The sequence below is a fragment of the Pseudopipra pipra genome, chromosome 23 (assembly GCF_036250125.1).
Source record: "Pseudopipra pipra isolate bDixPip1 chromosome 23, bDixPip1.hap1, whole genome shotgun sequence".
Lineage (NCBI taxonomy): Eukaryota > Metazoa > Chordata > Aves > Passeriformes > Pipridae > Pseudopipra > Pseudopipra pipra.
The window spans coordinates 5262669-5280943 of record NC_087571.1 but is presented as its reverse complement, the minus strand read 5'-3'; the positions used below and the strand labels follow the sequence as shown (position 1 = coordinate 5280943).

General features: G+C 50.0%; 1 protein-coding gene and 2 long non-coding RNA genes across 3 annotated transcripts; 2 read left to right on the top strand and 1 right to left on the bottom strand.

Moving 5' to 3' along the window:
* Positions 1-7520: 7520 nt before the first annotated feature.
* On the top strand, positions 7521-8155 carry LOC135401939 (uncharacterized). Its single transcript, XR_010424985.1, has 2 exons — positions 7521-7681; positions 7894-8155. It is a non-coding gene; the product is annotated as an uncharacterized LOC135401939 (long non-coding RNA).
* Positions 8156-12517: 4362 nt separating this feature from the next.
* On the bottom strand, positions 12518-14250 carry POU2AF3 (POU class 2 homeobox associating factor 3). The gene is made up of 2 exons (XM_064634399.1): positions 13674-14250; positions 12518-13169 (listed from the first exon to the last, which is right to left on the bottom strand). The coding sequence occupies exons 1-2, from the start codon at positions 13983-13985 to the stop codon at positions 12831-12833; spliced, it is 651 nt and encodes a 216-aa protein (XP_064490469.1). The 5' UTR covers positions 13986-14250; the 3' UTR covers positions 12518-12830.
* LOC135401860 (uncharacterized) lies at positions 14057-17566 on the top strand. The gene is made up of 2 exons (XR_010424942.1): positions 14057-15440; positions 15563-17566. It is a non-coding gene; the product is annotated as an uncharacterized LOC135401860 (long non-coding RNA).
* The last annotated feature ends 709 nt before the right edge of the window (positions 17567-18275 follow it).

Here is an 18275-nt window from a genome sequence, read left to right as displayed (position 1 = left end):
AGTAACTTTTCTACGCCTAGAGTGTTTTATTTCCTATCCAAAAGGGTGACCTGGCATTGGTTTAGCAATCAATTAGTTCAGTATGGTATGTACAGGCAGGAACCACGGGTTGGCTGTGAGATTTTGTGCTAATTTTGCACTTTAAAGCAGACTAAGGAGGAATTCCATGATTCAGCCTGGAGGCACTTTCCTCAAGCAGTCCTTGCTCACAGCAGCAGTTCATGTGTCAGTTCAATCTCTAGTCTCCTCTCCTGGCACCCCTGGGGATGTGTGGGTGTGCAGCCACAGCTAATGCTGAGCTTGACTGAAAATCAGATTAGCCAGAAAGCTGCATTTGTACTTCCTGAAATGGCAAGGGCTGGCTCTGGGCTGCAGAATTACCCGAGGAGAGAAATGACTGCCTACGACCTCCTGGCTGAAAAGCCTCCAAACGTTGCTGTCTGGAGCAAAAGGCAGCCAGGGGTTGGTCCAACCCCGTGTGGGATGGGCTCCTCCTGTGCAGAGGGGGATGGCAAAGCTACCTGTGCATTCCCAGGGCCCTGGGGGAATGGAAGTGGCTCCAGCCAGAGCCAGGCAACCAAAGTGAAGCAGCCCAGTGTTCTCCCCATCACTCAGGGCCACCAGCAAACCCACAGCTCCTGTGGGTTGTGACAACTCTGTGTCTTGTCCAGAATACAAGGACTTTGTCCTTCTGACCAGTGGGTTTGATAAAGAAGTGGAGTTTAACAGGTTGATTACAAATATACCACTTAGGGGTTGTGTGTTACCCCCGGGGGTGGGATTCCACCAACACATACGGGGCTGTATCACCCCAAAAAGTGATATATCCACAAAATATGGTACTCTGGGCCCCACCACTGGGTGTTGGGGAGGACTTAGGTACCTCCCAGCAGCAAATCTCACCCGAAGGAAAGTGCTGAAGTGGGAAGGAGGCAGCGTGTCAGAGCTCAGGAGTGCTGAGGGCTCCTGGACACTGCAGTTGTTTGAGGTAGGAAGCCCTTTCCGTGGGAGTGGGAGCTTTAAGGTCTTTGAGCCCTTTGAGGCTCCTGGCGTGGATTTGTGGAACACGGGGCGTGAAACCCCCCGAAAGTGGCAGTGCCACCCTGTAAAACTGTCCATGGCCGAGCAGTGACCAGTGTCTCTATTTGCTGTCTTAGAATTCTACATATTTATGCAGCTAAAGGTCTGAGGGCCCACGCCCGGGCAGCTGCAGAGCGAGTGAAGCCACTGAGGGGACTTGATGCCAAGGAGCACAGAGGAAAGGTAAGGTGGACCCCTTCCTCCTGCAGCCAGCAGGGTTTGGGGTGGGCAGGGGCTTTGCATGACTGGGAACAGCTGAAAAACCCAGCTCTGCCCCTCTGTTAGTGCAGGGGGAGGTTTGGCACTGCTGAGCCTTGCCAAGGTGCCTCTGGCAGGAGCAGAAAGGAGGTGGGATGAGAACGAGCCTGTTCTTTTTTTATAGAGTGACCTGAGGAAACACTGCTCCAGGAAGATGTGTGTTTGTTGGCAGCAGCCTCTGAGGCTGAAGGTTTTATGAGCAACTGGTTGGTGCCAGGAGGGCTGCACCTGATGGAATCGGTGCTCCAAAAACGCTGGGTGTGGGTTGTCAGCCAAACTGGGGCTGGAGAGCACTAGAGGGAGTTCTGCCAGAGCTGGGCAGTGCCCATCTCAGGATCCATATGTATAAGTAATACTTATATATATAAGTAATATATGCTTAGCTTCTTCACATTGAATCTATCACTTTCTTACATTCAAGAGTTTAAAATTTTTTCCACTTTATTTAAAAAATCTTTATTTCTTTATTTTAAAATTTGTGACCCCAAGCAATGCTCACCTCCAGATCACTGTTCAGGCCACTTCTAGTCTCTGCATCCTCATTGCTGCAGCAAGCTGTGGGTTCAACTCCTCACACACTGAAACCGAAAAGCAAATAAATCCACCTGAGAACTGTCAGTGTTGGTGAACTTTTAGGTGATAAAGTTTGGCTGAGCCTGTCAAGGAGTCATGTGGGATTCTAAATCCCCCTGCGAGCTGTCTCCCTTTTGGGCAGCACAACCCTGGGGATTCCAGGCATCACTCAGCTTTCCCCATTCCTTGTTTTGTGCTGTCAGACCCTGACATTCCTCTGCTGTTGCAGACTCCCCTGCTGGTGGCTGTCACTGCCAGGCAGGCAGCCATTGTCCACGACCTGATCCAGGCAGGAGCAGATGTCAACGCCGTGGACAACAAAGGGCAGTCAGCTCTGCACCTCGCTGCCACCTACGGCTATGCCCAAGTCCTCCAGGTGGGAGAAGCTTTATGGTTTTCATACCCTCGGTGTCTTTAAACAACTCTCTTAGAAGGCAAGGTGTCAGCAAGCAGGGCAGACTGACCAGAAACTCCTTGTGTTAGGAATTGACACCCCAAAGGTGGTTTTTCTCCTGTTTTAGGGCTGTATGTGCAGCCAATGTCAGCCTCCTGTCACAGAGGAAAAATCTTTGGTGCATCTGTGGGGGAAATGCATTCTTTCTGCAGATCATGGCTCTAAACCTGCTGGTCTAGCCACCAGCAGGGTGGGGTTGCTGTGCCTTGAGCCCCCAGTGTGGTTCTGCATCGGAGGGGGTTCCCCAGCCGGGGGGTGTGAGGAGGGGGAGCACAAAAACCAGGGTGAAAACCCCTCTCTGGGGTCAGTGTCATCCAGGTGGGAGCAGGGAATTGTGTCCAGACTCAAGCCAGCTGAGGAGACAGCAGATGGGACCCTGCAGGCAGGGACAGCACAGGCTCAGCCTTCAAAATGAGGTGTTTTTTCAGATTTCACTCAAAACATGACTGACACGAGCAGATCTTTGCTTCTCTGTTGCTCCACAAACCTCTCTGCAGACAGGGACTCCACCTGATTCGTGTGCCAGCCCCGAAGAGCGAATCAGCACATCTAAAAAGGCACTGTGGGAATTCTGGGAAGGGATTACACAGCAGGGATCAGCAGGCACGTGCCTTAAATGCTCACCTATTGCCCATAAAATGGAATAATTGGAACATCCCCGCCCTGAGTCGTGTGGGGACCGAGCCCAGGCAGTTTTGTGGCTGTGCTGGGGTTACCTGAGGGCAGGGCCAGGGATGGGGTGCCAGGGGGTGCCTGGCATGTTGGCACTGCATCCCCAGCATTCGTTGGCTCTGCCTGGCACGTGCCCCGGGTTGAGCCCTGAGCGGGCAGTTAATGTGTAACACGGAGAGTTCCTTGGAAAACAGGTGTTTCCTCCAGCAGGGAGAGGTGTTTTAACCAGACCATTCCAACAAAGCCTCCCAGAGTGCCTCGGGGTGGTTTGTGTTTCAGGGTTTCTTTGTTTGGCTTTTCTTTTATGCTTTTTTTTTCTTTTTTTTTTTTTTCCCCCCCTCCCCTTGCCACTGAAAGGGAAAACTCACACAAACTTACTTGGTGTGGTCAAAGCCATGAAAGGCTTTATGGTTTGCTTGTTTATTTTATTGTGGGTTTTCTTTTTTTCCCTAATGGATTAACTATCTAATCTCTAATAATCAAGCACCTCAGAGGTGCTTGTCAATATTTGATCTGCATATATTTTATTGTTGTTATGAGAAGATAAGTCAGGCCCCAGCTGTTCTGGATCATCTTTCAGCAGCAAGATTCCTGTGCCTTCTCTTCTTTGAGTTCTGGATAAGTCACTGCACTGCAAAAATTCTCAGTCTTGTAATGGGAACAACTTGTTTTATTCAATCAAGAGAAAGAAATACATTATCCATAGTAATGCAGAAAATAATATATTTTATATATATAAGTAATACTTATATATATAAGTAATATATGCTTAGCTTCTTCACATTGAATCTATCACTTTCTTACATTCAAGAATTCAAATTTTTTTTTTCTCTTTATTTAAAAAAATCTTTATTTCTTTATTTCTTTATTTTAAAAATTGTAACCCAAGCAATGCTCACTTCCAGATCACTGTTCAGGCCATTTCTGGTCTCTGCATCCTCATTGCTGCAGCAAGCTGTGGGTTTAACTTCTCACACACTGAAACCAAAAGGAAATAAATCCACCTGAGAATTGTCAGTGCTGGTGAACTTTTAGGTGATAAAGTTTGGCTGAACCTGTCAAGGAGAAATTTCCATTTCTGCTTGTCAAGGAGAACTCAGGATAAATATGCCCTGGTGTTACTGGTGTCTTTGCCTAATCCATGGTGACAGTGAGGAGGCTGGAACTCCTGAGCTGGGGGCAGTGACTAAATGTTACTGTTCTGAACTATAAATCTAATATGATATTATAAATCTAACATGATATTATAATTAGGTGGGCTTTAGGAAACTAGGGAACATGATCATCTTGTGTAACCTTGAATATCCCTGTTAGGAAACAGATTCACAGCATTGATATCTAGTGTCAAAAAAAGGGCTTAGTTTGCAGTGAAATTATCATCATCTGATTTGTTTGATTTTAAAGTTTGTTAGTTTTGACAGATTTTGGCTTGGACGCTGTTCTGCTGAACTGAAATTTTCAATTTCTCTGTTGCTTCCAGGTTATACTGTCACTGGGTTTCCCTCTTGACTTAGAAATGAAGGATTTTGAAGGTAAAAACCTTTGCACAGATATTTTACAGCGGCCTGAAAACCTGTATTGGCTGTTTCATTGTCTGCTGCTCGTTGGGATTTGGGGCTGGGAGACCAGAGTGGGCTCGGGAACTGCCTGGGGGGGAGACAGTTGTGTCTGAGCACTCCAATGCCACGGAATTGAATGGTTCAGAGGGGATTCAGTGCACAGCTGGAAACGAGCAGACACTGCAGAGCCCCAGAAATTGTCCATGCAGGCAATGTGGTACACTGGAAAGCAGAGAAGGGCTTGTGTCTTGGCAACACATGCAGAGAGAGGCACGTGCTCTCTGTGCCAGCTCTGCCTCCTCTCTGTGCATCAGTATTTTTGGTTGGACTGTGGTTCTCTCCCTCCCATCCCTGTTTTTGCAGGCCATACCCCCCTGCACTGTGCTGTGCTGGCCCACAACGCCCTGCTCCGGGAGCAGAGCTGCCAGAGCCTCACCCAGGAGCAGCACAAAGACCTCCAGCAGCAGAGTGAGGAGCTGGAGTCCTGCATCCACCTCCTGGTGCACACCGGGGCCTCCATCTACAGCAGGGTGAGAGCTCGGCCAGCCCTCAGTCCTCCCTGGCGCTTGTGCCGGGCTAAAAATGGGGAATTGGAGAAGGATTTTCCAAATGACTGGTTGCAGAGTTAGGTGCTGCTTTTGGGGACTCCCTTCTTGCAGCCTGGAGCAAACACTGGGCGGTCAGAGGGTCGCTGAAGGGAAGGAGATGCTCCACAGGAGCTGCAGAGCTGGCCTGGGTTTGTAGAATATCTCCAGGTTGTTCTGCAGAGCAGTTCTTATTCTGTTTGGGTTTTGTTTTTTTTCCTGTTTTTATAAACAGGATGTGAAAAGCAACAAGACAGTCCTTCATTACACAGTCCAGGATGGGAACCTCTCCCTGCTCAGATACTTCTTGGAGCTGAACGCTTTCAAGTCCAAGGACTTTGTCAACAACAAGGTGAGTCAGGGCGAGCCTGGAGGGGATTTGTGAGCACATCTCCAGGCAGAGGAGATGCTGGGAGCAGTGTGGGAGCTGTGCTGCACTGGGAGGCTGCACTAGAGGCATTGGGGTCCTCCAGATTCCAGTTCTTCTCTTCCCACACACACGTTTTTGTCTATCAAAAAGGAATTGGATGTTTTCCATCAACTCACTTGGGAGGCAGATCCTGGACAGCTTCAGTCCTTTTTTTACCCTTCAGATTTCTGTAGGAAGCATGTTTGGCTTTGTGTCTGTGGGTAAAGGCACTGAGTTCGTGTCTCTCTGTCCAGTGAAGGGCCTTTTCCCTACATTCCTTCTGTATCTCTGGAGACCCATCAGGCAGGTGCTGGCTTGTCCATGGCAGGCTGCTCTTGTCTCTTGATCACAACCCTCAGAGAGCTCCCCACTGTGATAGGATCACTTGGAGTCTTCAGTCTTGTTGCTGAGCTGTCTGGGACAGTGAGAAATGTGATGGGGAGGTTGTCTGATACCCAACCTGGATTTTTAGCTCTTCCAAGTACAAAGAAAACAAGGAAACAGGCACCCTGGAGTCCATATTTTTGGCTTCCCTGGCTCACCCACTGCTTGTTGTGGTTGTCTCATTGCAAATCTGCTTCCTTGGGGATTTCACAATGAGAAAAAAAAAAAAAAAAAACACTGAGCTCTTAAAGGTCTTTTTCACCTGAAGGGTTCCCAGAGCCCACATGTTGGTGCTCTGGCCCTTGTCTCCCATCAGCCCTGTTAAAGTCAACGTGAGGCTTCAAGGTCAGGCATTATCAGATCCTTGTTTTCTGAGCCCAGCCCTGGATTTGGAAGCTATCAAGTGCTCCTGCCACAAAGGTGCAGCAAACAAATGCAGATGTTTCCATTTTAACGAGAAATCCTGTAAAGAGCTTGTAACTATCCCTTGGCTCTCTGGGATAATAAAATAGACAAGGATCTGCTTGTTCAGGGCTTGTAAAACGTGCCTTGTCTGAGAAGGGCTGTTAGGATCTTGCTATTGTATTTTCTGCCTCAGCATCCCTGATAAATAGGACCTGAAAATCATGTGTGTTCCTTTTAACAGCTGGAATAGCAGCACACATTGCAGTTTCTGCCCAACCATTCCAAGTTCACGACAAATGTATGGTCTTTTCTGAGAGAAAAACAAGCAGCTGCCCAAATGAGACTCTTGCAGACTAAAAATACCTGCCCTTATGCATTTGTTTATTAGGTTTTTCTCATTTAAAACCGTTACCAGTCATAACTGACTAGACAGGGCCCAGATTTCTGCACGGTCTGGTGGCACCAGAGCTTTCCTGCCCCAAATTGCAGCACTCTCCATCCTGCCCCCCTGCCCAGCTCCACAGCCAGCTCTGTCCTTCCCGTGCAGATCCTGTTACTGGAAAAGCTGGGCTTGATCCACGCTCAAGGGAGTGCCAGACCTCAGGATCCTGCAGCTTTCTGGCCCTTGCAGGTGTTGGGAAAGGGAGCAGTGGGGGTGTGTGGAGCACAGCTGGCTCTGCTCTTGTCCAGCCCATGCGTGGTGTGGAGCAGCACAATGGGCTTTGTGCCTCTAAATCCTGCTTAATGCTTCCCAGGGAAATATTTCCATGGATAAACATGCATGTTCCATCCTTCTCTTCCTCAAATAACCCCTCAGGTCTCTGCTCACACAGGGTATGATTTAGCAGGGGGTTGCAGAGCGATCAGGAATGTTGTTGGTACAGGGTTATCTATTTAGTTATACCCCAAGCATCAAAGCCCCACAGTTTGTAATGCTCTAGAAGAGAGAAAAATCTAAATCCACAAATCTCCTGCATGGGAGAAACAGAGCAAAGATCCTCCCTCACCTCCTGGTTAGTGATGACACGGAGCTTCCTCAGCTCTTGTTTCACAGATCTCCATTTCAAGGACAACCCCGAGGAGGTGGCACAGCTTAGCAGGAGCTTTATCTGGGCTTTTTTACCTCTTTTCCTTTCAGGCACATGGCAACACAGCCCTGCACATGGCAGCTGCCCTGCCAGGGCACAAGAACCAGAAGGAAATGGTGCAGCTGCTCCTGGCCCACGGGGCAGACCCGAGCATCAGGAACCTGGACAACGACCAGCCCATCCACATGGCCCCCTCTGGGAGAGCTGGGGACCAGGTATGGGATTGCTGCTCACCTGCACACTCAGAGGGGGTTGGGTTTTGTGCCTGCAGCTGTGAAAAGGTTCCTGGAGCTCCCTGGAGCTCCTGGAGCCCCTGGTGTGTTGAGATGTGTATTTAGTTGCACATATTCATGTATATAAGTGTGTGTGTGTGTATGCTTTGGGTTCAGATGGTGCTTTATGAACTTCTCCTTTTTTTTTTTGGCAGGTCAGGCATTTGCTGAAGAAAGGGAAAGTTGCATCTGCCTTCCTTTCCTGCCGCCGAAATGCCAGATCCTAGGCTGCCTGAAATTCATGGAATGGCTTCACCTTCAGCTTGCTGATGGCCTGAGGCCTCTCATACAGACTGTGAGGGTGGTTCACCAACAAATCCCTGCTCCTACAGGCTTAAACCAGGGTGGGAAGACAGTGTTTCTCAACCTGGAGATGAGATTTCAAATGGCTGAATACTTAATTTTGCTACCAAAGAATATTGATAAGCCTCAAGCTTTGTTTGCAGGGAAGGAGGCAGGCAAAGCAAGTGGCTGTTCCAGGAATAAGGACGTGTTTGAAGCACAGCCAAGCTTTGATTTGGTGGCAACTGAAGCCCATGGAGGTGGTGGAGCACCAGGTGGTAGTTTGGCTACAAAAAGGTTGAGAAATGCTGCTCTGAGACACCCTCAAACTGTGCCTCTGGTTGGGTCCTGCACAGAGGTACTGGTTGAAATGCTGGAGCCTTTGTGATGTGCAGTTCCCACTGGTCCTGCTGCCCTGGGAATGCAGGAACCTGAGGGGAGGGAAAAGGCTGGATGGAAGAGGTCAGGTCAGCCTGAGGAGTCATCCAAGGCTGTTTTTCACCTGAGGGAATGGACATCCAAACCAAGACCCCAAAGAGGGTTATTTCAAACTGCTGCTGCCCCATTTCTTAGTACTTTGGAAGAAACCTGAAGCAGCTCCCCATGGCCAGTCTCTCACCCCACCCCAAGAAAAGAAAACAGATGGTTTTAAGAGCAAGTACAAGGGGCAGGTTCTCAGCAGCACAGGTTTGGGTGGCTCCTCAGTGCTTCCCAGTGCAGGGATTCCTCTTTGAGACATCTAATCCAGCCCAAATCTCCAGCTCTGGTGGCACAGAATAGCTCAGAAAACACCTCAGAGTGGGGAGCTGAGCCCTCACCTGAGCCTGTGTAGGAGACACAGGATTCCTTTGGGTCTGAAATAACTTTTAGGGTAGAAAGCCCGTGTGGGTCTGTGCACAGCAGGGTCAGAGTGCAATGGGTGAGCCCCCTCCCATTGCCATTCTCAGCTGAGGGGGAGTCTCAAGAGGTTCTTCTTAGTGTTTCTGTGAAATGGTTGGTGAATTGCTGTGCAATCTCTGGCAGAAGTGGCTCTGCTGGCTCAGCACACTGAGGGCAGGTGCCTGCAGGGAGGCAAAGCCATGTTTTGCCCCCCCTTTGGCAGAGGATGTCTCGACCCCAGTGCTCCCCCTGAATTCTAGTTTGCTGATTTCTCAAGGCTGCACAAGTTCTTTTCTCTGACAGGCCAGAGGAGTGAAGTGAAGGGCAGATCCCTTAAATCACTGCAGCACTTCCTCGATCCCCCCTGCCTGACTCGGGGCCGTGGGAGTTTCTGGAGCACTGTCAGTCTCACAGGCCTGCAGTGTTTAAACAACTCTTTAGCAGACTGGAACAAAAGCTCTTAAGAAATGCAGAGATCTCGATTTTCCAGCCCTCCTCTCTGCTGTTTTGCTATTGCTTCCCACTACATCACATCTCCAAACCTGCCAACATCCCCTGAAGAAAAAAAAAACCAGCCACGTATTTGCATGTGTTTGCATAAATTTGCATAGACCTGGGCATAGGCCAGCAAAAGCATGTGCTTTCTTACTTTGAAGGATGTTATAACAAGCCCTGGGTTGAGGGATAACTGTATCAGTGAGTTAGTACCGTGTGTCAAGACAAAATGATCAATAAAATATCCATTTCTTGAACTTGCCGGCGACAAAGCTGCCAGACTGTGTGGCATGTGATGCACCAGGGAACATGTGAAAAAGCTTTTTGCCATCTAGAAATGTCTGTGGGATGACTGGAGTCCTTTTGCAGCACGTGTTTAAAAAAAAAATACATGGGCTCTTTTTCTCAAGTGGCTTTTCTGTGTGTTGTGTCACCTGCCTGCTGTTGGGTGATCAGTGCAGAGCAATGTGGTTGTTGTAGCTGTTTGTAATTGCAATGGGATTGTCTGGAATCATCACCACCTCCAGAATATCTGGGAAAACGTCCTCCTGGGGAGGGATGTGGCTCCATTCAGAGCATCCCCCTGGCAGCTGGTGTTGCTCGGAGCTGACAGGTGAGGTCTGCAGTGGGAAGAGCCCGTGACAGACACTGGAAGGATTCCTTCTCTCTCCAGGTGTGCCTGTGCCTAAATTCCCAAAGCTGAGACATCAGAGGGCTGCTCTGAAGCCACAACCAACAAGTTATTCATGTTGGCTTTGGACTGGAGCCACCAGACAGCTGGAGGCTGCTGCAGGTAAAACTCCTTTCCCTTTCCAACCAGACTGTGTAACAAGAAAATCCCTTTTAAGCCTCCAAGGTGTCTTCTGCACTGGGGGAATTTCACTGGTTTAAACAATTCACACTTAACCCCTCAATTTTCTGTGGCTGTTTCAGGGGAAATGTGACTTCTCCAACTGGCAGTGTGTGATATCCCTTTATTTGCACAGTTTATCTCTTCCTACCTGTGGCTTTGGAGAAGTTGCTAATAACAAAGACTTGTTATCACCAAACAAATGCTCTGAAGTGGCACCATAGAAAAGCTGTCAGTCGGTTGGCAAGCCAAACTTTTAGATCAAATACTCTGTGCAACTGGTAAAGAACGGGAAAATAAGAACCTTTTCTTTTCTCTATAACTGCAGGTTATTGTGGAGTTATTCATGGCTTTTGTAAGCATGAGATGATCCTCATTTTTGTGTAAACACCTGTTTATAAAGGCTGGCAGGGCTTCACCTGGCAGGGACTGATGACACACCAGAGTTTCAATAGGGCTGTGCCAGCTCTCAAAGTTACTTTGAACCCTTTTTTATTTTGGGGGGGATAAAGGAGGGAAAGAATATGTTCCTCATAGCCAGAAAATGCACAATCAACCTTTGAATGGTTCCTCTGTTGTGTTTTTTTCCCTTCCTTGTGTCAACAAGACGTTGTGTCAACAGCCAGCAAGCTTTTACTTGCACTGCATGTGTGGCCTGGAGCTGTTGACAGGGAGCTGGGGAACAGCATCTCAGACATGTTTCCAGTCTGGGACATTGCAAAACAACTGCAGAAGGAGCAGCAGGGCAATAGGAAGAGGCTGCAGGGGATGGAGGGCAGTAATAATTAATTAATGGAAGCTGTTAGAGCCTGGAGACCTTGGTGCATAGAAACATTTTGCCGAAAATATCCTTACCCCAGTGGAGTAGTTGATAATTTCAGAGCAGCTGAGGCTACTAGATGTGGAGGTGAAAGATATCTTGTTAGCCTCTAGCCCTTGATTTCCTTGCTGGAGCTGTTGTGTGGATTTAGGATACTCCTCCCCTTGCTGTGAGATGTATTAACAGGAGCCCTCCTCAAGTGCTCAGTTACCATCTCACGTGCCCTGTGCTCTCCAGAGCATCCCCTTGGCTCTGTCAAGCTCAGGCCAAGGTTGCCAGCCCGTGGGGAGGATGTGGTCACCCCATTTCCTTCAGAAGCCTCAGGAATTTTGCCTCAGCCTTATCTCCTTCTGGCTCTTTCACTTTACTGATAAGAGGCTTTGACTGTGGCTCAAGGTGCTCCTGCTCCTTGAGTAGTGGCACTGAGCAAGGCTTGGAGCAGGCTGGGGCAGGAGTGTTGCCCTCCACTGTCCCAAAATAACACCCAGGAGCTGAAGCACCCACCAGCACTGCTAAAATGACACCTAACAGGGTGTCTCTGCACAGGGGTGATCACACCTCGAACCGCTGCAAAGACACAGCTGTGTGTAAGTGTTCTGTGACCTGATGACTTTATCACTTTGGCAACCTCTGAGATTAATCAGGTAACGGCAGGGGGGAAGGGGAGATATTATTTGAAGTTGTCAAAATATTTTAAAGCATGTTTTGGAGAAAAAAACTGCCACCTGGCATAAGGTAAATGGACTGGAAACTTTTCAGTGAAGTGCAGAAGTGTCTGGAGGAGGTGAGCACACAGCTAGATAAATTATGGCTTTGTCTTCACAGGTGATTAGTTTTTTTTTCATTTTTGTTGGATTTAATGTGAAAAGATGCTTCTTTTCACAGCACCCAGTCTGGGTGCTCAGCTGAGAAACTGGTGTCTTGGCAATCTGTCTCCCCCAGTGCTATTAAAAGGAGACGAGACAGAGTCTTAGAAAAGTCTGGGTTTATGCAAGAAACGGGAAATACTCAGGTGTAACTTTCCCATTATCTACTTCAAAAAAAAAAAATCATTTAGCTCCTGTTCAGTTGATTCTGCTGAAAGGTGCAGAAAAAAAATGTTATCAACAGCCCCAACTCCACAAAGGGCTGCCAAAGTACCTCAGCCTCTCGCTTCTCACAGGGAAGCTGGTGCTGAGCAGCAGCCAAAGAAGTTTGGCAGTGGATTCCACCTCTTTGCAGCTCTGAGGGGCCCTGGGCTTGGGTGGAAAACAGCAGTTTTCTGCCAATACCACTAGGGAACATCAGCAGGGCAGCCTGAGCAGAAGCAGCAGGTGAGGAGCTGCAGATCCAGCTCACAGCTCTCTGTGGGGACAGTGCTCCTCAAAACCTTTTTGTGAGGACAGGGGCAGCGCCCTGGATCACCAGCACGAGAGAAGAGCACTGACATTCAGCACGTGAGGAATGAAGAGGCTTCAGCAGGTGCACAAAATCATTTATTGGTATCAAAAAGAGCCGGCGTGACGACGTGTCGGATAAGGCAGCTTTGGATCTCTTTAAAAAACAACAACATCAACAAAAACAGACAGGAGGGGGGGAAAAACAACCCCAGCAGACCACCACCACCACCACAACATCAAGGAGGATTAATGTAGTGCCAGCACGGTGTACAAAAACGTGTGAGTAGTGCAGAACAGCCCGGGCTGTGTCAGGCAGCACGACTTTGCATAGTTCATGGGCAATGAAGCTGCTCTGGGGGGAGTGGGTGTGCAAAACCACAGCCCCCATTAGCTGTAGCAGATGTCCCAGCTCCTGTCCCTCCTGAAGAAGTCCTCGGCCATGGCCAGGGGGGGCAGGTAGTCCAGGCAGTCCGTGCTGGGGCAGGGGAAGCACTGGGGGACCCTGCTGTCCCAGGGCTGGGAGCCACAGGCTGTGCAGCAGCAGGCAGGGCTGGGGAAGGGGCAGGGGGCAAGGCAGGGCCACTCCTCCCCGGGGCAGCCGTAGGTCCTGGTGTCCAGAGCAGGGGGAGGGCTGGGGGTCAGCGGGGTCAGAGGAGAGAGCTGGGCAGGGGAGCAGCTGTAGTTCAGTGGGCTGGGCAGGTCAGCTGAGCTGGGAGGGCTGGCAGCCTGCAGGGTGAGGGAGAGAGAGAAAAAAAAAACAGGAGAAAGGAAAAAAGGACATTTCAGGGCGTCGTCGGGGGAATTGTGGGGTGTTTGGGAAATGTGGAGAGCAGGCAGAATTTTCGTGCTGTCGCCTTTCTCAGGGGGGTCTGGCTACCCAGGGAGATGGTTTGGTCCCTGGGGGTCTAAACCCAGGAGTTTAGAGTGAGTTCCTGTGGCATTGGTGTTAATAGGGAGTTTCTCTGTGAGTTAGACAGGTACTAGCAGGAACTTTGCTGAAAACCTACAGGACCTGCAGAGGGAACATGCCCTGTTCTGCAGTCTCTCTCTTGGTTAGTCTGGGCCTCCCTGTCCTCTGGGGAACCCTTCAGAGCCCACCCAAGCAGCCTGTGTCACCGTATCCCCTAAAAGCAGCCAGATTCCCAAACTGGTTGGCTGCTGCTCTGCCCCAGGACGTGACTCCCTTCCCCACTTCCCCCTGTGGCTGCTCCCCGGGGACACAAAGCTTACCAGGCCCTGGTTAAAGCAGAGAGGGACCGGCTGGAAGGTGTCTGGGGTGTAGTGTGATGGCTGGAAAGCGCTGCAGGCTGGCTCCGAGGGCGCATCCGACTGCAGGCAGGAATCTATCAGCTGCTCCAAGTAGCTGGGGCTTTCCTCACAGGACAGGCAGTTGGAAAACTGCCAGGAGGGACAGCAGTTGGGAACAGAAGAGATGGGCTCTGCATCAAAAGGGGCTGGGAGAGAAGGGAGAGCAGACAGGAGCAGGTTATTCAGTGTCACACGGGGCAGGTTTTGCCCCAGGTCAGGTTTCAGTGCTCTCATGTGTTCAGCAGCCCCGTGGGTTTAGACAAAGGAAAAGGTCCTGCGAGTTCAGGGTGGATTTTCTAGGGAAGCAGAAACCAGGAGGAAGATGCTCAGAACATGTGAGTAACTTGGGGAACTTCAGTCCCCTTGGAAAGAAGCTCTTTAAATACTGCTGGAAACTCTTCTGGCCCCAGGCATTTTGGACTGGGACCCAGATGGAAACTCCCTCAGATTCTTGACCCTCCAGCCTTCCTACAAGTGTTTACAGAGCCAGAATCTTGCCATGCAGTGATTTATGCTCCACAGCCTGGCACAGGGCTTGTTCCTGTGCCTCACCCATCTCCAGCCACGGGGCAGCTGCATCTGCAGGAAGAAGGGGATCACAGGAGAGCAATTTGCTCTTTTATCCCCCAAACAGCCAGACAGGGGACGAAGTTCTGAGCAGACCAAATGCAGCAGCTCAGGGATAACGTGGCACTGCCTCCACACAGTGTTCCTGGCCAAAGGGTGAGTTCCTGGAAAGCTCTCAGCAGATCTGGCTTTTCAGCATTATTGTCCTTTCATCCGGTGTTTAAATATGGTTTAAAGCAAAGCCCTGTCCACGTGAAGGGCACAGGTCTGAGGGCAGTGGGGCTGCACACACAGGTCCAAGGTGGCAGCATTTGGCTGGATGTGGGGAGGAAGTGGAAGCACCCAAAATACATAAACTGGTGGAGGCTTTCCAGCCTTATAAAGCTTTGGTATGTATCACATTTCCTTATTAACATAAGCAAATTGCTTCCCAACTATGAATGGTTCAATAATTCCCTTGTCCATGCAATGTGCCTGGACAACTTTTTTGGTCTCTGGGCTTTGGCTGAGGAATAATTGAAGGATCTGTGAGCCCAAAGTGCTGTTCCCCCACCCCTCTCCCCTTTCCTTGGATATTCACAGGCAGGAGGAGGAAACTCTTTGCGTTGTTGAGAACCTGCCACTCCTCTCACTCCTCTGGATGCTGCCAGGAGAGAGAGAACAGAGCAGGAGTCAGCCAAGTGCTCCAGGGCTGACCCTCTGTGTCCAGTGAAACCCCGAGAGCAGAGCCTGGGGAAGGTGATGCCAGCAGTGTTATTCCCTGGGGGATGTGCATCCCTTCCTGAAGGGGATCTTGGGCCTTGCTGTGGGAAAAGCAACCTGCAGAGAAGAGAGGGGGTGAGAGTGCTCCCGAGGGGGTGAGGGTGCCCCTCATCTGCATTCCACGGGCTCCTTTCAGGTGCTGATTGGCTGCACTGCGGGCAGTGCCTGACTCAGCCAAGGGCTGGGAACCTCCGGGCTGTGGGAAAACTGGGAAGGGAGTGGGATGGGACATGAGCACGGGCTTTGTACCAACCTGGGTGAGGCGGAGACACAGACTCTGAGAACTGGATGCTGCTGCTGCTGCTGCCCCAAGAAACCTGGGCAAAGAGAGAGGAAGGAAAGGACACAGGGGAGAGCAAGGTAAGTCCGGATTTCGGTGTAACCTACTTATGTAAACCTTATTTCCCTCATTTCCACCTGGGAAACTTCCCTGGCGCTGACAGAACATTAGATTGATGTGCATAACATGGTTTTTCCTGTAGCAACGTGGGAGAAGCACAACCCCAGGCTGGTTTAAAGCCCTCGAGCCAGCCCCGTGCTGGTCTGATCTTTCTGCTGCATTTCTGACTCCACAGAGGTTTGCTTTGAAAACTGACGTGTGTTCAAACGAATGCCCTTGAAACAAACGTGTGTTCATTTCCAGGACCGTGAATTCCACAGTGGAAGGATCCCAAAGAATTCCTAGGGGTGAATATTACTGAGAATGAGTAATTAACTGATGCTGGTGTCTCCATGGCTGGGCATCAGAGTGGGTTGCTGTGCTCGGTGCTGATGTGGTTGGAGAGCCAGCTGGCACTGCTCCCCGCTCCAACACAGCTCTGTGCTCTGTGAAAATGGACAGCCTCGTTTTTTAAGGGATATTGGAAGCTGAAGGGGACAGATCACCCATTTCTAGGACCTGCTGGAAGCGAGAAATGCACCCCAAAAGCAACAGGAGTTTTGCTGCTTGTTTGGGACCAGGATTTCACTCTGCAAATACAAATACTGCTGTCGTTTGTTTTTGTTTTGTTTTGTTTTGTTTTCTCTCAGTTTTAACTCATACAAGCTTCCACTTCATTTCCTTTGTTCCACATGCTCTTGAGTCAGCAGCTCATTTCCCTGGCAACAACTTCCCAGCACACCCCGTGCATTTAATTCATGGGACAGCGGCTGTTCTGGGCTGGGAGTGCCTGCAGGACTGACCACCCCTCTCCTCTCTGGTGACATGTGCAACCAGGCAGACCTCTGGGCTTTTCCTCTCCAGGGCTGCACACACCTTGTGCAGCTCACTGAGGTGACCCCCTGCTCTGCCACCGCTCACTCTTTCCTGTGTGGGCTCCGCAGGTGATGTGATGTGATGTGATGATGTGATGTGCTGTGCTGTGTAGTGTAAACCGGCGGTGGGAAGTGAAAACCGGCTCAGCTCAGCCCTTGTGATGCTGCCGGGGCTGCAGGGGAGGAGTGACCCAGCATTTCCAGAGCCCGGCAGTTCTGTGCGCTGCTCCCCGGCCCCCCGTGCCCGTGCCCGAGCAGCTCTCTGTGCGATCGGCTGCAGCGAGGCACAGCCACCGAGATCTGAAAGCCTTCTGGAGCCGGGGTGTCACGAACCAGGAAGAAATCATGATTTACCAGCCTCTCTGTGCAAATCCCTGGAGTGGCTGGAGCTAAAGGCTGGCAGAGTGAGTGAGAGAGAGTGTGAGTTCACACAGAACTCCATCCCCTCCTCTGGAAGGTGAGCCTTTCATCCCAGGCTGAGTGATGCTTCTGGAGCACCAGCCCTGCTCTCTCCCTGCACAGATTCTCACCCCTTTAGATCACTGCCTGAATGTTTTTTTCCTTGTTACACTCAGGCTTTGGTAGCCATGTGGGCCCAGAGACTACAGTCTTGGCAAAACAAAAAAAGGAAAATAAACAGAGAAGAGACAAAGCAAACAACAAAATATTTTTACTCACTGCTGAACCAGTTGCTGCCTGTCGTGCTCTTCTCTGCTGCAGTAACTCCTTCACTGTAATCTTTACTCTGACACCTTGGTACACCTTGGGCTTTCCTGAAAGAGTTTGGGGAAAAACACTTTGCAGGAAGGGAGAGCAAACAGCAAATCCAACATGATTTCAGTGTAGAGTTACCGTGATTAACTGGTCACTGTTTAGTCCCTTGCAATCACAGTTTAAAGCCCTTTAGAAGGCCTGTTATTCAAGCTTGTGACAAGCAGACACTTATGGAAAAGTTGGAGTTGATAATATTTAGTAACCACACATGTTTTATTCTTCTCTATCTCTTTCTTCCCCCTGCCCTCCCTCCAGCTTTCCTAATACCGAGCTCCATCTGCTGCTGCTGTTGAATTTATTTAAATTCCTAACATATTTGCCTCTCTCAGGACCTGAAAATAAATGTGGGAAGCACTTCATCTGGCAGAGGAAGACCAGGAATAAAACAATGGAAATATGTGGGTGGTTATGCAGAGGGCTGAACAAAACACAAATAAACTGACTGCTTTCATGAATCACTTCTTGCAAAGCCTAGATTGTCTCTTTACTTTGGCCATGTACAACTCCCATTGACTTCAAACAAGCATTCAGGATGTCTTTAATCCATCTGAAAACAATCAGCAATCGCCAGGCACTACCTGATGGGGGATTTTTAGGGAATGGCAAAGAATTTAGTTATTCTGAAAAATCCCTTTCCCTTGCTGTATTCATGGTAAAATACTTAAACCTGGGGCAGTTGTTTTAATCCGAATCACATGACAAAGGGGCACCAAGCCCAGGCCATTCTCTACACCCAAAAAAAAGCCAGAGCAGGCAGCAGACAGCCCTGAAGGAGCAGGAGTGCCAGGGCTAAAGCTGGCCTTCCAGTGCCACCTCTGGATGGGGAACAGCACCCTCTCCCAGGCAGTCACCAGCTGCACGGTGCCAGCGGGTCCTGGCAGGAGGACAGGGCTGGATTTGCAGGTTCAGCCCCCACACCCAGGCAATCCCACGCTGTGGGCACTGTTCCCTCCTGCCACAGCCTCTCCCAGTGCCCAGGGATGCACGGGGTCCTGCCCAGCCCTCCCAGTGCCCCCGTGGTGCTCGGGGTGGGGACAAGCTGTGACAGGCACACGGGGCCCTCCGGAGAGGTGACAGCTGAGCTGGGGCTGCCTCGGGGGCACTTTGCTGGGCCGTGCTCAGCTGGGGATTATTCATCTCATACTTTTGATGTTTTGCTTCTATTCA